The sequence below is a fragment of the Gobio gobio genome (genome assembly GCF_949357685.1).
Source record: "Gobio gobio genome assembly, chromosome: 10".
Lineage (NCBI taxonomy): Eukaryota > Metazoa > Chordata > Actinopteri > Cypriniformes > Gobionidae > Gobio > Gobio gobio.
Genome location: NC_137116.1, coordinates 54,320,536 through 54,346,035, shown reverse-complemented (window position 1 = coordinate 54,346,035; position 25,500 = coordinate 54,320,536). Strand labels below are relative to the sequence as shown.

Here is a 25,500-nt window from a genome sequence, read left to right as displayed (position 1 = left end):
TGGCTATAGCTCCAAGGTTGGTTCTGTTCATACTGGTGTCCCTTACTTTTTAGTATGTTTATTTACCCACTTGGTGTACTACTAAGATCTTTAATAAAGGATTCTATGATGATGACATGCAGATTTACATCCATTCAAGACCAAGTCAACATGTAGACGTTGTGCATCTTTCGTACTGTATCACTGAGATCAAGATTTGGACGTCTAATAATTTCCTGTCTAAATAGCGTTAAAACGGAGGTTACGCTCCTCTGCTCTCAACTGCGTAATGCTGGGTTTCTTACTTTGTCTATTTATGGTGTTGCCTCGGAGTTTCAAAGCAAATAAAAAAATATTGGTGTCATATTTGATGCCGCACTGTCATTTGAGCCGTTTGTGCAGAATACAGTTAAGACATCCTTTTTTCACCTCAGAAATATAGCACGTTTACGTCCTGTTGTCCTTCTCAGTTGCTGAGAGATTTATAAACTCTTTCGTCTTTTCACGTGTTGACTACTGTAATGGTCTTCTAGCTGGAGTATCTAAATCTTTAATTGACAGACTTCAATATTTAGTCTGGGGTCAGGGCTGGTGATCATATTACCCTTGTCTTGGAATCTTTGCACTGGCTCCCTGTCAGGTACCGTATTGATTTTAAAATGTTATGTTAATATAAAAGGCTTTGCATAATCTGGCTCCTCAGTACTTGACTGATCTATTAACGCTTACACACCATGTCGTAATCTGCGTTCCTCTCAGAGTGAGGTTAGGGTTAGGTTAGGGTTAGGTTAGGCTTCGTTCTACACTGTAAAAACGAACAAGCTCATTTAACTTAAAATAATTTGTAACCTGGCTGCCTTGAAATTTTGTGTTAAGCTAGCTAAGAAACTTAAGTTGTTTGCACATTTATTGGAGTTCCTTAAACATAAAATTAATCGTTGGGATAACAAAGATGAAGCTGACAAAATAGTCTGAGCAACTTTAATTTAAAAGTTTAATGAAAAAGTTTATTAGTTACTCCAACAAGACATTAAAAGTTCAATAAACTTAAATCCCAGTTGAGGCAACATACAATGAGTTACACCAACAAACTTTTTCTGCCATCTTAAGTTGTTTAAACTAAGTATCTTGTTGAGTCAATTTATAATTAATAGTTGTGCCAACAATGTAAAAATTGGCTTAACTACGCATTTTGTTGAATCAACTCATTTTTTTAAGGCAGCCAGGTTACTTTTTCAAGAATAGTTAGTTGTAGTTGGAATGTTAAGTTCATGCAACAGACTGAACTGCATAATTTGCCCACACAACTCAAGTTTCTGTTTTCTAATACTACTACATAAAAATTATTCATTGACATAGAAGACTTTGCAGAATAATAGCAGAATGCTATTTTACTTTTTTATTTTCATTTAAAAATCGACAAAATAGATACAAAATTACATTTCATATTCACATTTCTCTTGTTGTGAAATATAAAAGCCTAAAGTGCTGTAGTTAAATTGCATTTTTTTTAACTGCTGAAAATTGCCATTTCATAACGTTACATGAACATTTACCTAAAAAAAGTATGCAAATGAGCTTCAGTATACAAAAGAACTGTAAATATAGAAATAAAAAAATCTTCCTTAACATAGAACAGCTTACTGCCTTAAAGGGATAGTTCACCCAAAAATGAAAATGTAATGGGGGTTTTTTTCTGCTTACCCCAAGGCCATTCAAGACGTAGGTGTCTTTGTTTCTTTAGGAGAACACAAATTAAGATTTTTAACTCCAACCGTTGCAGTATCCAGTTGTATAATGCATGTCAATGGTGTCAGTAGAGTATAAGAGCTATGAGAGTAAAAAACACATAGACATACGAATCCATATTAAACCCTGCGACTCGTGATGACACATTGATATCTTAAGACACAAAACCATCGGTTCCTGTGAGAAACCGAACTGTATTTGTTATTACTTTACCTCTGACCAGACGAATGTCATCAGGTCTCCAGACCGCCATTACTTCCAGCGAATAAGGTCAAAATACTGCCGTGATCATATATATATATATATATATATATATATATATATATATATATATATATATATATATATATATATATATATATATATATATATATATATATATAGATTCCTCATTAGTGCCTGCGTGGAGCGGTCGAATGAAGAATCTATGTATATATATCTATGATCACGCAGTATTTTGACCTTATTCGCTGGAAGTAATGGTGCTCTTCAGACCAGACCAGACATTCATCTCATCAGAGGTAAAATAATAGCATAAATACTGCTCGGTGTTTTGTGTCTGAAGACATGTGTCGTCACAAGTCGCAGGGTTTAATATGGATTCGTATGTCTATGTGTTTTACTCTCATAGTTGTCATACTCTAAACAGGCCCCAGTGACATGCATTATACAACTGGATACTGCAACGGTTGGTGTTAAAAAAAAAAAATCTTCATTTGTGTTCTACTGAAGAAACAAACACACCTACATCTTGGATGGCCTGGGGGTAAGCAGAAAAACCTCATTTTCATTTTTGGGTGAACTATCCCTTTAAAAGAGATGTAGTTAAATTGAAATGTTTTGATAACAGTAAGCAGCTGGAAATTGATATTACATAACATGTACATTTACATTTATCTTAAAAAATATGCAATATGCAAACTAGTTATAGTAGATAAAAGAATTGTAAATATAGAAATATAAAATTTCAGAAGATTTTAGAAATATAAAAATAGAAATATAGAACAGCTTACTGCCTTAAGTGCTTTAGTTAAATTGCAGATTAACAAAACAGTGTCATTCTACTAACATTTTTAGAACATCTGCAATTAAACTTTTTTTTTCTGTAACTTGCCCTACACTTTGCTTTGAAGCAGCTTGTTGCGGAGTCCATGAATCTTTGCAGAACAGCTGCCACTGCCGACGCCCATGAAAACTTTCTGGACCATCTCAAATGTGTACCTTAGTCCCTTGGGATAGTCTATATTAAGGCAGTACAAAAGACCAACGAGAGTAGAAAAGGCATCTGACACATCTCCTAGATCACGTTTGACGATGCTCCCTTCCAGCACAACTGCAATATCGACTATCTCCTTTGCCAGTAGTGCTTGGCTGCTTCTGCCTTCCTCAGTCGAGAAGATGAGAAGACCAACATCAACTTCTTTTATTGCCTCTTGTTCGGAACCTGTAGTCTAAAGAACATAATGAAGTATTAAGTAATTAAATTATGACATGGGGGTGAGTAAATTATCAGCAAAAGTTTATTTAAAAGTCAACTAATCCTTTAATGTTATGAAGTGACGAGAATACTTTGTGGGCAAAAAAAACAAAACTTTCAGTAATTTCTTATTCCGATTTTATCAAAATATCTTAATTTGTGTTCTGAAGATGAGCGAAGGTCTTACAGGTTTACAAACAGTAAAGATTTTTATTTGAAATCATGGTCCTTGGTGATTCATTTCATTCAAAACAATGGCTACTGTCATATTAGGTATTAGTTTTGTTTTATCTGTATGCGTTTTTTTTTTTTACTTTGAAGTGACGGTAGCTGGTATCACCTAGGACCACTGTTCAAAAAATACCTACTTCTTTGATGACCTGTAGCTGAGTAAGTTAATAGCAAATTTACCAAAACCTTTAAAGGGTTAGTTCACCCAAAAATGAAAATTCTGTCATTAATGACTTACCCTCATGTCGTTCGACACCCGTAAGACATCTTCTTAGAACCAGTTTCTACTTCCAGAAGTTCATCTTCTGAACACAAATGAAGATATTTTAGTGTAAATCCGATGGCTCAGAAAGGCCTCCATTGGCACAATGTACATTACACGCTTAAGACCCATAAAAGGCACTAAAGACGTCGTTACGAAGTCCATCTCACTACAGTGGTTCTACAATAACTTTATGAAGCGATGAGAATTAGTTTCTGTGCGCAAAACAACCCCCTAAATAACGACTTGTATAGTGATGATCGATTTCAAAACACTACATCATGAAGCTTCGATGCGTTATGAATCCTTCGAAGCTTCATGATGTAATGTTTTGAAAGTTATTGTAGAACCACTTTAGTGAGATGGACTTTGTAACATCTTTACTAGCTTTAATGGGTCTTGAGATTGCAAATTACATTGTGCCAATGGAGGCCTCACTGAGCCATCAAATTTCAACTCAAATATCTTTATTTGTGTTCTGAAGATAAACAGAGGTCTTACGGGTGTGGAACGATATGAGGGTAAGTCATTAATAATAGAATTTAAATTTTTGGGTGAACTAACCCTTTGATAAATGTTTTTTTTTTTACTGTGACAACAGTTAACAATGTCATAAACTCAATCAATTCACGCACCTCACAGACACGGATGAAACTGTTGGGATCCTCCTTTAGGTGATATAAATGCTGCGTTGATTGGCAGAAGAAAATGTGCAGAACTTGCAGATCCAGTTCATGTGACTTACAAGACAGGTTGCTCCGTAGTACTCAGTACAGCCACCAACTCTGAAGAAAAAGAAAATCAAAGTCAGTCTGACATCTCCATACTTTTCAGTTTGTACATTACAGCTGGAGGTGTAATATTGTAGAAATGTGTAATATTGATTTATAAAACAGTTCAACATACAAAACATTAATGTGTACCTTGAATGCAATGCAAGTCGCTTTGGATAAAATGCGCCTGCCAAATGCATAAATGTAAATGTAACATTATTATGTTAGATGCATGTGATCATGTGTTGGAGATTAAGATTTTGTAAATTAAGTGGTAACGTTTAAAAGTAACATTTTTAATTAAGGTCCGTTCACACAGAACATGTTTTTCAGGTTTGAAAGAGGCGCCCTGCACGGGACATTCTAAAACGTTTAACGTGAAAAACGCTTAACGTGGCTTAATGTACAGTGTTATTAAAAAGACCAAACTCAGGAAATATAATAATAATGAAGTATACTATGTGCAAAAAATCGGAAGAGACCGGAATATGAACGCAGCGCATTTAATTACACGTTAAGCGTTTTCCTCCCATAGAAACCCATTATAAAAAAAACGCTTAACGTGTAATTGAATGTGTTGTGTTCATATTCCGGGCTCATCTGATTTTTTGCACATAGTATACTTCATTATTCGCGTTTTAGAATTTCCCCACTGCACTGCCTTTTTTGGTTGACTTGTTTTTTTTTTTCCTTTAGAAAATAGCAGTGTGCTCAGTTTTTGAAGGGTGCGTCTCAATCAGTTCCCTGGTTCAGTAGTCAGGGCACTGATCAGGACATAAGTCAATGGGCTGATCCCTGATCAGTGCCCTGACTACTGAACTAGGGAGCTGATTGAGGCAGCCTTAATGTCTCTAGGCAACCGCTGTCCTGTCAGTCTAATCAAGGTAACGGTCACCACAACGCAAGACCCGCCTTTCCATTCATTTCATTGGAACTTCAGCACTCAGAGCGCTCCTTCTAGCGCGAAGCTCTAGGCGCGCAAAAGCAGCGCGCATAACGCTCTCTGCAAACCGACATCTATTCAAAAAAGGCTCTCGCTGCAAAAACGCGTTCTGTGTGTTCTGCCTCGGCGCTCGTCGATATCAAAAATGACTGAGATGGCCAATCAAATCAAAGCAGGCGGGGTTTTCGTTCTCTTGTCTCGTGCAGCCTTCACACAGACAAAGCACTTAAATATATCACTTAATGCCATGATGGGGACTCTATTCTTTCCGGTGAAATCACTAAACAAAATGCCCACAAACGTGTCCATGCTCTTAATATACATTCATTGAACATCTTTGATTTTAATGAAGAAAAAAAAATTGAGGGCGGATTAGAACCTTCAACCTTTGACACTATGAGCACTACCACAATACCACTAGACCACTACGGAATTCATATCAAAAGCGGATCTATGCATTTATTCACTTACAGGAAGAATCCCGAGACGAGACAAATGATATATCTGACGCAAACTACACGTTATTTGCAAATAGTCCGAAAATTATTATTCCCAAATAGAATTAGAGGTAGAATTTAGTTTCTAAATTAGCTTTATTTTTTAGCTTTATAAAAATAAGACATAGTTGCATAAGACATTTGGCATACAATATAGGTTATGGTCATTTCATGGCTTTCTGAGGTAAATTTAACATTTTGTGACTGTTTACAAGCTGTTTTAATGATATCCAAGGGTTGAAACAGTGCTTACACGAGACATTATTCTACATTCAATCCTACGACATTAATTCGTTGCCCCGTGATTGTGACCTCGTGACCGTGGTCACAAATTAAAAATGAATTCCCTGCTTTTAGGAAAATAGTGGCCGCATTGTTTGTTAACTCGTTTTTAATTATAAATGAGGGAACGAATTACAATGCAGCCACAATTTAATAAAATGAGAATATAATAAGTTAAGTGAATTAATTCTTAATTTGTTAATTTGTTGACACAATGTAATTATAACGAGGAACGAATTCGTAGAACGAGTTATACATCCGTGGTCATGTGTAAAACACTGTGACATGCAGACAAAAATATATTTATTGTGGCCACCAACAACCCTGTGTAATATTTATCTAGTTTACACTCAGTTTAACAAGCATTTTCATAAAATAAGAAAGTTAGAAGCTCTTACCTCAGCAACTCTTGATTCAAAATGGCAGTTTCTGGTGCGTGCTGTGGAGGGCTCATAGAAGAGATTGGCGGGGTTTCCCGACGTATTTATGCAGGGGCCGCTCAAACAACTTAGAAATCTATGTTGCATGAACTACTCTGATTAAACGGAGTAGTTGGGCACTGCTAAACTTAATATTTTAAGTATACTCAACATTTTAGTTGAACTGACTTATGAAAATTAGTTGAGGTAGCAAAAGCCTCAAATCCTTTTTTACAGTGCAATGGAAGTGCATTTAAAGCATGAAGGTACAGCTGCTTGGGCAAGAGACAGGTTGAAAATGTCTGTAAAAACCTCAGCGAGCTGCTCCGCACATGCCCTGAGAACACGACCAGGGATGTTGTCTGGTCCAGCAGCCTTGTGCGCGCTGATCCGGCTCAGTGACTTGCAGACATCTGTGGAGGAGAGTGTGATTGGTGGGTCAGCTGAGGGTTTGAGCTTGGTGGCAGTTTCTCTGTTGTCTCTTTCAAAGCGAGCATAAAAGTGATTTAGCTCGTTCAGGAAGTTGACATCAGTGGCTGCGGGGGTGGAGTGGGGGGGTTTGTAGTCACTGATGGCCTGAATGCCCTGCCACATGCGTCGAGGGTCAGAGTTGGAAAAGTGACCCTCTATCTTTAGCTTGTAGCAGTGCTTGGCCTTTTTGATCCCCCTCTTCAGGTTTGCTCTGGACGTACTGTAGGCTTGTGCATCTCCTGATCTGAAGGCAGTATTGCGTGACTTCAGCAGGAGTCGCACTTCCCTGTTCATCCATGGCTTCTGATTTGGGTATGTGGTGATCTGTTTCTGGGTTGTAACACTGTCAATGGTGGTATTGATATGATCCAATACAGAGGAGGTGTAGAAGTCAATGTCCGTGTGAGCGCCACTGGTGGCTTGAGAAGCAAACACACTCCAGTCTGTGTGTAGAAACCTTTCCTGGAGTGTGGAATCAACCCCCGCAGGCCACACCTTGATGGTCTTCACTGATGGCTTCACACGGTTGATGAGGGGTGCATATTTGGGGATGAGGAACAAAGAAAGGTGATCTGACTGTCCCAGGTGGGGGAGGGGTGTCGCAACGTAAGCGCCAGCCATGTTTGTGTAAACATGGTCTAAGGTTTTGTTTCCTCTGGTGTGGCAGGAAACATGCTGGTGAAACTTGGGTAGCACTGACTTTAAATTTGAATGATTAAAGTCACCTGCAACAATAAAAGCAGCTTCCGGGTGATCAGTCTGTTGTTTACTGATGGCTGCATGAAGTTCTTTCATAGCAAGCTTGGCATCAGCATCCGGGGGAATATAGGCTGCAGTTATAATGGTGGAAGTGAACTCCCGCGTTAGATAGTCATGAAGGTATTTGAGGGACTGGTTAAAAACGTCATCTGCTTCTCCATCCCGGATACTCTGGACCCCCTCCGGTTTGCTTATTGCCCGAACAGATCCACGGATGATGCCATCTCTCACATTCTGCACTCTTCTCTCACACACATTGACAGTAATAATAAGAACTATGCAAGGCTGCTATTTATCGACTATAGCTCAGCTTTCAATACTATAGTCCCCATAAAGCTAGCTTATAAACTCATGGACCTTGGCCTGAATTCTTCACTTTGCATCTGGATTCTTGATTTCCTTACCAGCAGACCTCAAGTGTTGAAAGTAGGCCAGTACTCATCCAACTCTATCACCCTGAACGTAGGAGCCCCACAGTGCTGTGTCCTGAGTCCCCTGCTCTACTCTCTCTACACACATGACTGCGTGTCATCCCACAGCTCCACATCTATTATCAAATTTGCTGATGATACTGTGGTTCTGGGCCTCATTCACAACAACAATGAGACCGCATACCTGGGTGAGGTAGAGAGATTAACATCATGGTGCCAGGACAACTGTCTCTCTCTGAATGTGAGCAAAACTAAAGAACTGATTGTGGACTTCAGGAAGAGACAGCAGCAGCCCTACACTCCTCTTATGATCAGCGGGACCCCTGTGGAGAGGGTGAGAAGCCTCAAGTACCTTGGTGTAAACATCTCTGAGGACCTGACTTGGACTACCCACATTCAAACACAGGCAAATAAAGCCAGGCAAAGACTTTACCATCTGCGACAGCTGAGGAAATTCAGGGTCTCACCAGCAAACCTGAAAACTTTCTATTCAGGGGCCATAGAAAGTGTACTGACTCAGTGTATCTCAGTGTGGTATGGGAGCAGCTCTAATCAAGACTGCAAAGCCCTTCAGAGAATTGTGCGCTTAGCTGAGCGCATCTCAGGGTCTGCTCTCCCCTCTCTACAGGACATCTACCTCAAACGCTGCAAAAGCAGAGCTGTTAAAATTATCAAAGACTCTATCCACCCCAGTAACCATCTTTTTACTTTGCTGCCATCTGGTAAGCGCTTCCGTAGTCTGATGGCAAATACTGAGAGACTCAGGAGGAGTTTCTTCCCCCAGGCCATTAGGCTCTTAAATTCAAAACCAGCCTCTTAACATCTTGATGTCTCTACTTAATATTCACTATATCAGTAAGATCTTCATCATTCACTACCTCAATGTGACATACTGTCAGTGTCGACCCGTTTGCACATTTACCTCTAATACATTCCTGTGTATCTTAATATTTAAGACTACAGTATAATGCACATATGCACATTGCCTCTTGTACATCATTAACCTTAATTCATTTTCTCATAGCTATATTTATGAATATTTTTTATATGTGTATATTGTACTTCTATGTATATTTTCATCTGTGTTGTATTTTTTAATTTTTTTAATTTAATATTGCACTGTCCATGGAGCGGACATGACTTTCATTTCACTGCTGGTTATATATGCTCTATATAATTGTGTATGTGACAAATAAATCTCTTGAATCTTGAATCTTTGGTGTTAAGAGTTTGCACGCAACACTTGTGGTGGGTGTAACTGTAAATGTCTGTTTTGTTACCGTGCTGTGTCCATCATCTGTTATTTCCACCACTTAATCAAGCCACTCTTCTTTAGAACATGATGAGGTTTTATTCCACGTCTTTGCGTTTCTCGTTGCCTCTCATTTTGAGCTATTTGGACCGACACTTTCCAGATCCTCAGAACTGGAAAGCTGCATCAGAGGTGCCTCAATCGGGGCGGAAGAAACCGCAGGGCGTGCTTCCAAACCCAGAGAGAAGGCACTGGATCTATCAGGTGAAGGAAGAGATAAGGCTGGGCCCATCTCTATCCTCGCTGATACATCCATTTGCGAACCCCAGGACTGTGATCGCAGCTGTGCCTCGGCAGCAGCAGGACCAGAGCCCTGAGGAACGCTAGCCTGAACGTCCTTGCGAAAGAACGCCAGGCGGGATCGGAGTGTCCGTAAAGGAAGCAACTCTAAAGTGAAGAACGCTGACCGTGCATGCTCCTCTCCCAAACAAGCAACACAAAGAATGTGTGTGTCCCCACCCGTAATGAAACGAGGGCAAGGGTGAACACACACTCTAAACTGCTGCTTATCCGCCATAGTGTTTGTTAGAATTACTTTACTGAACTAGAAAAACACTGAATCACTGATCACACAAAGCGCTACTGAAGACAACAGAAGCTTGAGCGGCTTTGTTTTGGCAGGCTTTATACTTCCTGGTTCATGACGTCATCCGCCTCTGACGTTCCCTCACACAATTGGACTGATTTCACATGTGCTTCATGACTTCATCACGCAAGCATTCCCCATAGCGTTATTCGATGCAACGGGAGTTCCCTTGAAAGGGAACATCTCCGTCTCCATATTTTCATGGTCCCTATGGTGGCTAAAACAGAACAAAATTTTGCATGCCTTTTTGCCTCCTTTTTTTGAAGCCCCCCCAACTGCATCCCCCTGACCACATTCTTATGGACATGGCCTAAACTTCCAAACACCAGAGTTATTCATTTACAACTGTATCCAAGTCTGTGAATGAGATCTACCAGTGGTTGATATTTCAATAGTTTGGAATAGTAACAAGTCTCCATATTCAGGTCAAAGCAGCAGCCCACCTCAAAGATACACACAGATTTCATAACCTCTTTTACAACCACAATGTCAGGAGTTATTGGGAATGTTTTTAAAGTAGTCACTGTCAGATGTGTTCTGATGAAACCAGTTAACCTATACAGTGCTATGCTTGTAAATCTTACTATCGTGTCTATAGATTAACTTTTGCAAGTCCTTTGCAACCAGATTGACATGTCTGGCAACATACAGTTCTTTATAATTGTGGCATCCGTTTAGTATGTGAGCAACCGTCTCATTCTCCTGCTGTGATGGATGTAATATACAGTAGGGCTCATGCTGTGATGGATACCATGTTGCCAGATTGTACTTAGTTGGGAGACACTGTAATCTTGCTTTAATCATGAATATTAGGATGTCATCTGAGATTGATGGGTTTGTCAGAACAGAATGAGACACTGAATGGTCCGCAAATTGAAGTAATGCAAGTTTTCCTTCTAATCTGAGGCCCGTCCAGTGCTGTCCGCTTTGGGTCCGTCTAAGATTAAGAATCGAAGCTCTTGTGTGTTTAATCTGTAGCTGGTGAGGTGTATCGTCTTTATTGAGGATCGCCAGGGTGGAAACCAGCGGATCAGTGATTATGTTGTCATTGAGAGCAACTACTTCCCCGTCGGGTCCCAGCCAGGACAGCTGTATTCCTGTACAGTAGCATAGATCATTTAAATCCAGCCAGTCCGAGCGCACTCCAAATCCGGGAGCTCTGATGTCCAACTTTCCGTTCTGCTTTAGTTTGAACCCCAGAAACTGGGACTCGTTTGTGGAAGCAGCAGGTATTTTGCGACGCTGTAGATGTAAAAACAGCGATTGCCGTGATAGTTCTCTAACAGTTGTGTCATCATTATTGAGCATGTTTAGAAAATGTCCTGTTCTGGAAGCGCTGTAGAGCCATTCAATGTTTGGGGCGCCGAGACCTCCGTCTCTGCGCGGCTGGAAGATAATGTCCCGAGTTGTACGACTATTAAGACAAAACCATTTCCTCACCAGCTTCACCGTTTCATTGTTCATCGCTGACAGTGTATGTTGTGGAATATGTACGATCGGGAAAAGATGTTGGATTTTAGCTGCTGCGATCAGCCTGATGGCCTCAACTTTCATCATTATGGGAAGTGGGGCAACATCGATCAGCCCGAGTCTTTGGGTGTACTCGTGACACAGCTCTGTGATCTGTTCCTCCCAATCGCCGCTGACATTAAATTTATGACCCAGGTAAGGATACGTTTCGTGACGTTCATACAGTCGGATGGGTTTCTGCATTAATGACAAGGCAGGGGGTTTGTCAGACTTTGCTTGATACCATCTGTTTCCTCCACTGCGTCTTTCATAGAATGCAGCACATTTTGTATGTTTGATGTCCAAACCAGACCACCTTATGAACTCATCTGTGCGGAGGAGCATGTTGGTAATACACTTTCATCACTTGAGGAGATTTCGACATCGTCCGCAAAGCCTTGCACTGGGTTTGGGGATCGTACACCTGCTGGCGCCCACTGGCACAACCACTTCATCCAAGAGTTAATCGCCAGTATGAAATTGACGGCGCTCCACGGGCACCCTGTTTTAATGCCGATCTTGAGTGGTATAGGATCGGTTAGGGCGCTTCCACATATGACTTGGATGTAAGAGCTATTATAAACATCTTTAAATTACGTTTGCATATAGCTGTGGGAGTCTTATTTCCTTTAATGTGTGAGACATGACATCATGGGGCAGTGTGGCAAATGCGTCACGAAAATCCAAAAAGACAGAAGACGTGTTCATTCATCCCCTGCTTATTGATATACGCTTTTTGTTTTGGTGAAAGTATTCCTGTCTCTACTAACCAGGGAAGTATTCGTGACAGCATACACTTCATAAACACCTTATAGACTGTAGGTAGTAATGAGATGTCTCTCCAGGTAGACGGGTCGTCAGGAATATTATCTTTTTTGGGGATACGGTGGATCAGGGCCCTTTTCCATGATTCTGGAACTTTACCATTCTCCAGACAGATGTTAAATAAATTGGTCAGAATTGGACACACTATTTGTTTGTTAATTTTCAGCGTTTCATAAGTCACGCCATCAAGTCCGCTTGCTTTATTATTGGGGAGGTCATTAACCACTTTCTCCACTTCAGTGGCAGTGAACAGCGAAGTGTTAAGTTGGCTAGATTGTACGGGAAATAATGATCCAGTCCATGGCGGTGCATTTAACACGCCCTCAAGCTTCACTTTGAAGTGTAGTAGTTCTGCACAGATAGTATATTATTTGCGCCGACTGGTACATTTGGGTATGTACTGTTGTTGAGAATAATTTGGATTGCTCTAGATTTCCTATTCTGATATAAATATGCAAGTTTATCTTTGCCCACCTGCTTTTGTTGATGGTTTCCACTTTGCGGCGCTCCCAGTGCTGGCTGAACGATGTCCCGCAAAAAGCCCAGCTCCGCCTCGATCCAGCCGGCGAGGGAATCCGCGGTCTGGGCCTCAGGAAGGCCTCCGCTGGCTTGCGGCATTCTCTTGAGTACACAAGTTGTGAACTTCAGGAAAGGTAATCCAAACTGCCTTCCATTCTGCAGGATGATTGTAAAAGTTCCGTTCTTATGTTGAGTAACAAATGTCTTAATGTTCTTAAAATGCGGATGAGTCTGATCCATTTTGTCGACGATTCTCCCGAAAAGAGGAAGTTATGTTTATCCTCGAGGTGTTTCGTGATCAGGGTCTTTCTAAACGCTCTTTCCTGATTTTTAAATATAATCCACTCATCCTGGCCTAGAGTTCTTACAGTGGTCGAAAAGTCTGTGTATTCTCCACCAGCTGGGTGATTGGGCACAGGATCGTGAATAGTCCAGCTTTGTTTGTAGATCCTGCCGGTCTGAATCGCGTCTTTAAACGCGCTGTTTACTGTTGTTATAAGGCACATTGTCAAAAGTAGTAGCCAAAAGTCAGCCATGTCAAAATACACTTCCCTGCATTAACGCTGACAGTTACAACGGGTGTTGCTGTTAGAAGATCATGCAGGTGTGCACTCCGTTGCGGCCATCTTGCGCACACACCGGCACACACACACACACATTATTATTCATATTAAACGATTTTGAAGGAAAGTCTGCGTGAACTTGAATGATTAGCTACACATCAGAAATCACTGATCACAGATCAGGCATTAATGAACACTGCGACTGATAAACTGAATCCACTTTCTCCTAATTCTCTGAGCGGGCAAAGCAGAGAAAGGGGAGGTAACCGTTCCCTGTATGATGACATACAGGGAAGATTCCAGATCAACTCGTCTGAGCTTTCATTTTCTCAAAGGCAGAGCAGGACACCCAGAACTCAGTTTACACCTATCGAAATTTCTAGCCACTTGGGGACCATATACAGGCTAGTGGAACTCATATTAAGGTTAAAAAAAAATGCTCATGCCATGGGACCTTTAAATCATTTATATTAAATGTTTGTTTATTGCTTATGAATTTCCAAGATTTTCTATATCAAACGTTTTAATGGATCCCTAAACAATCCCCTTGTGAGATAAATTCTTTATTAGGCTTACACTATAATACAACTATAATAGCCTATAATATAATATAAAAACTAATGGAAGTATTTAAACTGATAGTATATTATATCAGTTTAAATGCTTCAATTTGTTTAAAAAAAACTAACTGAAGTAATTAAATAGATCTAATAGCTAAATATGTTCAAGGGAACAACTTTTATAGTTATTTAAACATCACCGAAACCCAAAGCACACACACATCTATATTTAAACTGATGTGTGTTACTTTGGTGTTAAGCGTTTGCACGCTACACTTGTGGTGGGTGTAACTGTAAATGTCTGTTTTGTTACCGTGCTGTGTCCATCATCTGTTATTTACACCACTTAATCAAACTCTTCTTTAAAATATGATGAGGTTTTATTCCACATATTTGCGTTTCTCGTTGCCTCTCATTTTGAGCTATTTGGACCGCAAACACGATTCCCTGCTGCTCACACGTGACATCATTGTCTTCTTCATCTATCTATTTAAACTGATGTGTGTTACTTTGGTGTTTAGAGTTTGCACGCTACACTTGTGGTGGGTGTAACTGTAAATGTCTGCTTTGTTACTGTGCTGTGTGACATCATTGTCTTTCTATGAAACCTGTGAACCGCACCCACCGGTTCGAACACGATAGCGATACTAACTCTATAGTGATTGAACAGAGCACTGCAATTATTTATCATTTTTCACTCACTCACTCACTCACTCACTCACTCACTCACTCACTCACTCACTCACTCACTCACTCACTCACTCACTCACTCACTCACTCACTCACTCACTCACTCACATGTTCATTTGTTTGTTTTTGTGACATGTTGGTACTGTTTGGGGCAGGTCTTAATTATTTTGCTACTTTACTTTGAGCTGAGTTGAGTTTTAAATTAACTTACAGTTTGTCCTGCCAATGTGCCCAAGTCTAAATTGTAGGGCTGTAATCAACCAAAGAAAATCTTGGTCGACTGAAGTCCTGAAATCTTTGACTAAAAATCGACTAAAAAATATGTTAGGAAAAAAAAGGTTAAATAAATTAGCTGCGCACTGTGCGCAGTACTTGGTGGCCTTGTTGTCTGCCTAAATGAATTATAAATATACATAAAATACTAGTAGGCTATTTGCATTATATTAAATCGTTTTTGAGCTGATTATTTTGCACTGAAATGAGTCTGACACACGAGTCTGTCGGCTCTGACAGCGTTGCATCACGTGCACCTGCGCAATATCATAGCCTATGATTTCCCAAAATAGAGTACTATGTTGTCAACTAGTGCTATCATCACAAGAACTTTTGAGGAATATGAAACATAATTTAGACAATTGTTTTTGTCATATGTATTATAATAACTGACAGACACTATCATTTCAGCCGCTCTGTGCAGCTCGAACATCAGCTGAGCTTCGCGGCTGAGACACGAATAGACTATTAACTTAAAGCTTTTACTCTTAAACACAAAAGGCACGTCCACTTTAATAAAAAAGGAATATTTATTAAACAAGCCAGATCAAGAGCAGAAAAAACGCTCTCACAATTAAATAAATAATATACAGCAAACTAGCCTACTTCAGTCTCTGTACAGATCCACTTTTGCGGCACGACTGAAGCGTGGTGTTGTGATGCTTCCCCTCGTGTGTGTGTTGATGGGCGTTCCTCAAGTTTACCGCTATGGGCGTGCGTTTGAGCCAGCGGGGAATGAAAAACAAAGGACCCGTGAGAGACTTCCCTCAGTCTCCATGTGCTCTACTTCATTTGCATAAAGATGGGCTTCTGGCAGCTTTTTTTGACGCGCGGCATTTGTTCAAATGCAGCGCCGCCTTCCCGGAATGCTTTACGGTAGGGCTGTAACGATTTGATTGATTGATTGATTGATTGATTGATTGATTGATTGATTTTATTTATTTTCAATCAATCAATCAAATCGTTACAGCCCTACCGTAAAGCATTCCGGTAAAATGCTTTTTTACCGGAATTTGACAAAAAATAAAAATCTTGATTAATTGAACATTTTACCTTAATTACGATTAATGAACGATTATTTTGCTCTTTTTTTTTTCTTGCTTTCCTTTTTTTGCCCTCATAGTTCACTGATGAGGTTTGTACTGTAAATATTTTCTACTATTAAAGGTGGGATATTTTTTTCTAATGAAAAAGTGCATTTCTTTGTGATTTTAAAATACTTGAAGGTAGCGGTTCACTTTCAGCAGTTATTGTCTATTGTCTAAGCTTCAAGATAAACGTTTCTGTAAAAACCACATTATAAAATATATTTCAATTGTATCGTTACTCATTCACATGGGCCATTGGTGCTTGCACTCCGATCATTTATATAGAACTACTACCTTGTACATATAAACTTTACTTATAGAGGCATTTTAGATACAAATACTTGCACATCACCTAAAACACATTCAGCGATCACTAAAGTGCGCACATTGCATTGCTGATCTCAAAGCTAAGTGTGGTTTGGTGTGGTTTATGTGACACCAAGGCAAATGTCACAGTGTCTTAAAACTATAATCCTGTGGTTGTGTGGTCAGAGCTAACGGTTCAGAAATGCATGTCCAGATCGCCACACAAATTTGCACGTAACATCTATAAATGAAGAGCTAGGCCTACATTCAAATATTTTGTATACATATTGTATACAATGATAAAATATGGTACTGTTTGCTGCAGATTTTTATATATTTTGAAAAACCAGCAGAAATTGGAAATAGACAGTAAATGTTCCTCATGAGAGGCACTTCTGCTTTCTCCCCACATCTACTCTGCATTTTTTCTAGTTAAGACAAAGGAAGTCAGTGTGACTGTCACACGAGTGTCTCAGAAAGCTGTAGCTCTCTATTCTGTGACAGCATGAACCTGCTTTATATCCTTTTATTGGTCCTTTGGTCAGCTTTCAGTAAGTGAATCACATTTAATTGCCTCAGATTTTCTGTCTTTACTGAGTTAATAACATTTTGCTGTGTTTTTGTACAGATTCGTCTGATGCATGGTACTACTATACAGGTGCATCTTTAATCTATACATGTTTCTGTATGTGTGTATATATACACATGTATCTGTATTCTGTATATATTCTGTATATGTTCCTATATAATATTCTGAGATGTTTTCAAATGCAAGGATAGCAGTCAATATAATTTTTGCTGTGTTTTTGTACAGAAATGCCTAATACTACAGATCAACCTTCACAGACAGGTGCATTATCTAAAATCTCACTTTATTTCATCTATACTTTTCTTTTTTATTCTGTATTCAGTTCATATAATTGTATATAATCTGCATAATATTTTATATATTCAGTCAATATATAATTTCTTATAATTTTAACATGTGTCAGTCGTTATATTTTTTTGCTGTGAGTTTTGTAGAGTTTTGTTGAGTTTGCACGTCAACACCAGGCGCATCATCTAATGACTTTAATCTAGTGCTCTATTTTAAAAACACTTTAAAGTGCAATTTAATATCAGGAAAGACCTTTGCGGGTACGGGTTGTGTCGAGCCATTCGTTAGTCTGGTTGTTTAATGAGAAAAATATGAAATGTAGTTGCAATAAAGAATCCGTACAGCAGTAACAGTGCAGGACTTTTATTCTGCTGTGCGGAACTGAGGAAGAATTGATGACGGAACAGTTTGATCTTCCACTGACTAATCAGCAGAAAGGGGCGTATAATTCCTGCCCATGTGTAGAAATCGAATATTAAAACGGTTTGTTCATTTTTCTACCTCTGAACGAAGAAAAAAATAATAATATATATATAATAATAAAAATATAATAATAAAAATAATAAAAAAAAACGAAAAACGAGCTGTTTTCTATTTTTTCTTCTTTCAATATTAAATCAAAAATCGACTGAACGAATGATACACGGATTCCATTACACCATTAGACTGTGCAACAAGCCACAGTATTATATTTTATGAGCCTTTGAAAATGCCAGAGAAACAGTGCTTTACATCTCTGTTATGGGAACAATGCATTATGGAAGCGTCACGTTATTCAAGATAGAACTGAAAAGCATCAATAAGTAGCTGACTAATGAATAACTGGATTCAACATCGTGATAAACATTTGTGTAATAGGTGAAATAACTGTCACACAACAGGCAACAGCATTTCCCACTTCTTCAATCAAGCAGTTAATGACACATCTAACAATCTATAAAGCATTATAAATAGTATTTTAATGCATTAAAATACATATATTACGACTAGGGATGAAAAGGTATGGAAATTTCACATCACGATTATAGTGACCCAAATTATCACGGTTATCAATATTATCACGGTTTTCTTCAAATGAGACGAATGTGTTCAAAAAGATGCACACAGATGCAAATAGATGCACACATTGAAACCATTTCAACAAGTTTTATATTTGAAAATCAACGAGCAACAAATAAATCAAGCAGCTCTATGCACTTTTTTAAGCTAGATTCTATTCTGTGGGATTTCCTTCCTTATAATGGCCGTCATCAATAGCAACGCATAACGCATAAATAATAATAATTTGGTGTAAATATAATCTCTAATATTATCTCTATAAATATATTCTCACGCAATATTCTCATCAATGTTCTATCAGCTATGACACATTTAAATCTAGCATATTTTGTGTACGAGCCCAAACAGTATCCTAGTGAAATAATGCATATCCATATTTTCATATGATTTGACAGTTTATTTTATGAAATATCAAAAATCCAAAAGGTGTGCATCATACCTGACACCTAGATGAACACTTTCCAGTCAGTTTTATGACTGTAAGTCATTCTCTTTAAATGCTATTGAAGTTAGAAATGTGTATACCAATCTTGTATGTAACTTTAGAGACGGTCTCTAAATTCGCGAATCTCGAACGTCAAGCCGACTTTATGCCAGTCATATCAGATGCGCTGTGGTTCTGCTGTGTTTGTTTGAAACAATTTTGCTGATGAAATAGAAGAAAAACAGTCAACCACTGTATGACAAATGAATCTCCTGCGTACATCACACGTTTTGAGCGCAGATTTCAGTGAGTGAGAGCGCGCTCTGAACAAAACTCCAGCTCATCTGAACGCCTCTGATTATTAGAAACACGTGTGGTTGGTTATAATGCGCAACACAATTATAACAGATGGCTTTTGAGAAGACTATAACAAGTTCAACCGACAAAGAGGCTAGTGTGAGTGGTAGTAATTAGTGTTAGACCGATATATCATGCCGATATTTGCGATTTTTACATGTATCTGCATCGGCCGATACAAGGCTGCTGCGTTCGCCGATATTTTTTTCAAGAGATTAAGTTAAGTGCACCTAAGCATTAAATGACTAGGTTGTAAATAGTTTTAAAAGTATAAATGTTTTAAGTATAGTACAGTCAGTGTGCACTTTATTATGATGCTTGCTTGTTGATACTGTGCGCAATAGTGTAATCATTTTATTTATGCTTAAATATTTATTTTCAGAATTTAGTTTCACCACTGAACTCTTTTTTTCTTGTTCTACCTCACCTGTTTTTACTATTTGTTAAATACTGTTTTTTTAGTTCAATAAATGTTCATTTTTTAAATTTTAAATTGTTATCATCATGATAATTGTGTCATTTTTATCAAGTAAATTGAGGGAGCAAAAGCAATATTGGCTCCAAATATCGGCTCAAGAAAATCAGCAGCCCGTATCGGTCATCGGCTAAGGCTGATGAAAAAAAATCGGTATCGGCATCGGCACTAAAAAATCCATATCGTTCGATCCCAAGTAGTAATACCAGACGTAGTTTTGGTATTGAGGTCAAAGTCCACTTGCCTTGCTCACAGATTTGACACGTTTCCCCCTATTACAGCGACTTTCTTCTTGCATGTTCTGTCATGTCCTGTCTTGTCATGTTTTGTTGTCCTTTGTAGTTTTTCATGTTGATTAGTCTTCCCAGGTGTTTCCCATTTACCACATCCCCTCCTTGTTTTCTTGTTAAGCTTGTCTGTCTGTGTGTATATATATATATATATATGCCTGTGGTTCACTTGTCTTTTGTCAGTCGTTGTTAGCTGTTAACCTGTTTGTGTCTTAGTTCTTGAGTCCCCGTATCACACCCTGTATCATATATTATCATATATTTGACATTCAGTTGTTCAAAACTATCTATGTTTCTCTTTGTTTTATTGAAACTCGAGCTCAAAATTTCAAATTATTTATTTATTTATTAATTTATCTTAATGAATGAACATTACTAGCACATACTGGCACATCATGTCTCATTTCCTTCTTAGTTATCATTTAGTTTCTAAATTTTCCTTGTAATGGTTCAATGGTCATAAATTTAGCTCTTCAAACTGTAAAATAATAAAACTGTGTGTCTCTTTATCTTAATGAAGCTCAAGCCCCCTCCAGTTACCCGACATCAGGTAAGCAGCAGATTTATAGTGTTGTATTGATGCATACATTTGATTAATTATATAAATTATATTTATTTTTATACTATTCTCAACATTGTATTTTGACTTTTTTTTCTCGAAATATAATGATTAATCGCGCTTTATAATGACTTTACCCTTGAGATAGTTTTATTTATTTTTTTATTATTGTCTGGCCCTAATCCTCATCCGTATTACTAACACCATACTGACACATCAATTATAGGTCTCATTTCCTTCTTATTAGTTATCATTTAGTTTCTAAATTTTCATTGTAATGGTTTAATGGTCATAAATTCAGCTCTTCAAACTGTAAAAATAAAATAATAAAACTGTGTCTCTTTATCTTAATGAAGCTTCATTATGTAACTTTTCTGTCCGCTAGAGGTCGCCTGTTCAAAACAAAGGTGTAGTTTGATGACTCCACATTTGAGTGCAGAATCTTGGGACATGTGGTCTTCAGCTCACAGCTGGTGGGAAAGAATCGGGATAGGACTCGGGCAGAAATCATGTTCATGGATGTGATTATTAACATGAATGTAGTCTGAAGCAGAGCAGGACCGCAAGAGCGATTGAAGAGCGGGACTGTTCCCATTCAGTCGGTCACGTTCGACGTACGTCGGACGTACCGACGAATTGGGATCACTTCTGGGATTCGAGCTATCTAGAACCGCGCCGCGGGTATAAACAGGAAGCGAGAGCGAATGCACGCTGTCATTCACTTCGGAGCCAAACGGCAGATGAAGAAGACTCTCATGTATTTGAGTATATCGCTGCTATCAGCAAGACACTTCAAAGAACCAGAGATTCCAGGAGACGCGTGTTGGAGAGACGGCACACTTCAGCGGGATCCGCGCTGACTCATCGGCTGCCTCTGCAAGCAGAGAAAAACTGCTGTTTTCACAGCAACAGCACTGTAGGTCTGGTTGGACGTTTTTCCTGCTGGGTACAGGCACAGGCTGCACACAATCCCGTGCGCTGTCGCGTTTCCCCCTGAGTGCTTCAGCACAGAGCGTTTCCTCACAAAAAGAGCTTCACGGGTGACGCTGCGTCTTTTTCAAGATGTCATACCACCCGTGCGTTTCTGGATGCGGTCGTTCCCTGTCCCCTGCTGACGGTCACAATCGCTGTCTCACGTGTTTGGGCACACAGCACGCTGAGGCGGCGTTTGTGGATAGTTCATGTTCCCACTGCGGGAACATGACTATCTCGGAGCTAAGATCGAGACTCTCCTACCTCCGGGCTGGGGGAGTCCCCTTACCCATCCCACGAACTAGTTCTACCCCTAACCCGGGTAGACCTACTTCTTTGGATGGCCAGGGTGATCTGAGGATTACGTTTAGGGCAAACCCGCCGAGCGAACCTCCGCAGGCCCCTAATCCCTCAACTCCGCAGCCGGTAGAGCCTCCGAGAGAACCCGCTGGACCCTCCCACGGGAGACCAGTGGTGACTTTTGGAGCTCCAGCGGACGAACAGATGTCGATCGTTGCATCGGAGGGGGAGTTTCAGTCCTCGGAGGATGAAGGGTCAGTTGTACTGCCTCCCTCTGGGAGAGTGGCAACGGCTGCCCCGGACCCCGAGATGGCTGCTATGCTTGCCCGGGCCGCCGAAAGGGTTGGGCTCGAGTGGGACCCTCCACCGTGTCCCGAACCCTCTAGGTTGGACGATTGGTTCCTCGGGGCGGGTCGCGCTGGTTCTCAGGGTCCCGCCCCGACACCTTTCTTCCCGGAGGTGCATGAGGAGCTCACGAGGTCGTGGACGGCACCTTTTTCTGCCAGAAACCGGCCGAGTGACTCCTCCCCCCTCACTACCCTCGACGGCGGACCAGCCAAGGGTTACGTGGGGATCCCACCAGTGGAGCGCGCCGTCGCGATGCAACTGTGTCCGGCGACCGCCTCTAACTGGCGCGGTGACCCACGTCTCCCGTCCCGAGCCTGTAAGTTCTCTTCCGGTCTGACTGGAAAGGCTTACAAGGCTTGCGGACAGGCTGCATCCGCCTGTCATGGCATGGCGTTGCTTCAGGTCCACCAGGCCCAGGCACTCCTTGACATGCACGAGGGTAGGCCTGACCCAGAGCTCCTCCGGGAGCTCCGGACGGCGACGGCGACGGCCGAAAGTCACCGCCCGTGCCATTGGTCAGGCGATGTCCACGCTTGTGGTCCAGGAGCGTCATCTCTGGCTAAACCTGGCTGACATGAGGGAGACCGATAAATATCGGTTCCTGGACTCCCCCATCTCGTCAGCTGGGTTATTCGGCGACGCGGTCGAGAGCTTCGCCCAAAAGTTCTCGGCCGCCCAGAAGCAGACGGAGGCGATCAAGCACATCCTGCCCCGGCGGCCTGCTGCTGCCTCCACCCCGCCGCCGGTGGCACCGCCTCCGGCTACTCGTCAGCCCATACGTGTATTCTCGGCCAGCCCATACGTGTATTCTCCACATGTTAACTCCCTCTGGGCATGATGTGGCTTCCGCAGCGGCCTTCACAGGCACCCTTTCCCAGCATTATCCAATACAGTCAGCTGAATGGGTCTTGCGGAACAGCAGCTTGGACTCTCCCTGAGTGAACTTTCCCGCCCGCATCAGATCGGGGTCTGAGGGGCTCAACGCTGGGCGCTGGAAGTGGTAGTAACTGTGGCGTTTTCCATAGGGATCCCAATTCGTCGGTACGTCCGACGTACGTCGAACGTGACCGACTGAATGGGAACATCTCGGTTACATATGGTAACCCTCGTTCCCTGAAGGAGGGAACGGAGACGTACGTCCCGTCGCCACAGTTGCTGTACCATCACTGCAGGTTGAGCCACTACGTTTGGCTCCTCAGTGAAAAACAGCGTGCATTCGCTCTCGCTTCCTGTTTATACCCGCGGCGCGGGGCGGAGCGTGAGATGCAAATCTCGCACGCCAATTGTTCATTGGCCGGTTCTAGATAGCTCGAAGCTGATAGGGGCTCCCAGAAGTGATCCCAATTCGTCGGTACGTCCGACGTATGTCTCCGTTCCCTCCTTCAGGGAACGAGGGTTACCATACGTAACCGAGACGTTATTATGGCATAGTCGCCAGCAGGACTTTTATTATGACACGGTCGCCGGCGCCACTTCCTCTTTTTCAGTCATGAGTATGAGGTAACGCAACTCTGTTTAACGTATTAGATATATCTGAGTGTGTTGAAAATTAAGTTATGACGTTCGCTCGGCGGCTGGTATGACACTTGTTCACACTGCAGTGAGCAGGGCTTAAAAACGGAAAAAAATATCAATCGGTTCACTCCGAGCAGAATCGATATTATAGCGTTTCCGTTTTTGCGTTCCTCAATAAACATTACTCTTCCGAAAACGGTTTGATAAGAAAAAATACCGGTTAATAACGTTATTTTAATTTAGCCTATACTTTAAACAAATATGTATAAATAGACTTATTTTCACTCAATAATAATATAACGCATGGTAATTAAAATTGAATATTTATTTCATAACATTTTTAAAACAGAAATACATGCATTAATTACAAAGCATAAACAGCGGACCTGTTTTAATGGAGCGTTAGACAATCTAAAGTGGCCTCTTATGCCGAATTATTTTCAGAAGAGTGATAACATTCTTTGTACATAACTTTTTTTCAACACGACTTGTTTTAAAAATTGCATGAATAAAGAATAAATAAACTGGATAACCATTGCTCTTTTAATGCACCGTCAACTGCTAATTTCAAAGCAAACACTGCGCAACACGTCCTTGCATCACATAATCAAATTCAGTCAGCTAATAAAGCTCGATCATTTATTGCAGTATAACATACCATTTAATACGAAGCATCAACCGTCTATATAGAAAACATTGACCTGTCCTGTATTGGCAATCTGAAAGACTATAGGAAAAATGTTTGATAGATGCTAGTTAACCTACTTCGACAGGCTTAAACGGAATCCATAAACTAGCCTAAATCAGTCTATTTGAGCTTAAAGTCCGTACTGCTTATTGAAACGTTCGAAAAGAATGTCCTCCAATACCTGCACATTCATAGTAGACCTCAGCGGGTTGTGCGCGCTCACACTGACTTGCGTACCGGTAGATTCATAGATGACTGGAGCGCGGGCATTTCACTCACGCTTGATCCGTCAACGTCACATGCTGTACTACTCATTACATGATTGGTCACTGCCAAATTAAAATATTAAAGAGAACGATAAAATAACGTTATTAACCGGTTAATGGTCATTTCAAATTAACGTTTCTGTTCAGAACGATTCAAATATATTTTGATTTCGTTTCCGTTTTTGTTCCTCTTAAAATTTCGTTCGTTTCCGGTTTTCGTTTTCGTTCCTTGAACCGGTTCAGAGCCCTGGCAGTGAGAGTACAGCGTTTCTGCTAAATAAAACCGAAAACCGAGGGGTACGCAGATATGACACAATCGAGGCGACTCCCTATCTTAGGTCTAACTTAAGATATGATAAGTTAATGTAGGATTTTTCACAATTTCGTATTACAGAAGCAAATTGACGCGTTTCCCCCATTACAGCAACTTTCTTCTTGCATGTTCTGTCATGTCCTGTCTTGTCATGTTTTGTTGTCCTTTGTAGTTTTTCATGTTGATTAGTCTTCCCAGGTGTTTCCCATTTACCACATCCCCTCCTTGTTTTCTTGTTAAGCTTGTCTGTCTGTGTGTATATATATGCCTGTGGTTCACTTGTCTTTTGTCGGTCGTTGTTAGCTATTAACCTGTTCGTGTCTTAGTTCTTGAGTCCCCGGATGTCCCTGTTTTATTTATGGAATAGTTTCATTAAAGTTGTGTTTGCAAGTGGATTCCATCTCTCTGCTTCATCTCTCAGCATTCGTAACACCCTGTATCATATATTATCATATATTTGACATTCAGTTGTTCAAAACTATCTATGTTTCTCTTTGTTTTATTGAAACTCGAGCTCAAAATTTCAAATTATTTATTTATTTATTAATTTATC

The 25,500-nt window shown here is 40.4% G+C and overlaps 1 protein-coding gene across 3 annotated transcripts in view; it reads left to right on the top strand.

The window, feature by feature from the left end:
• The first annotated feature begins 445 nt into the window (after positions 1-445).
• Positions 446-25,500, top strand: part of LOC307133178 (uncharacterized protein) — a 42,193-nt gene continuing 17,138 nt past the window's right edge. For 2 of the 3 annotated variants that reach the window (XR_013817377.1, XM_079828028.1), the window contains exons 1-4: positions 16,950-17,055; positions 17,133-17,162; positions 17,319-17,354; positions 20,507-20,536. Coding sequence is in view for 1 of the 3 variants with exons in the window: in XM_079828028.1 (XP_079684154.1) it covers positions 17,010-17,055; positions 17,133-17,162; positions 17,319-17,354; positions 20,507-20,536 (142 nt within the window). In the remaining 2 variants the exon portion in view is untranslated. Of the gene's footprint in view, positions 620-16,949; positions 17,056-17,132; positions 17,163-17,318; positions 17,355-20,506; positions 20,537-25,500 lie in introns of those variants that run through there. The other variant, XR_013817378.1, reaches the window with a different exon arrangement.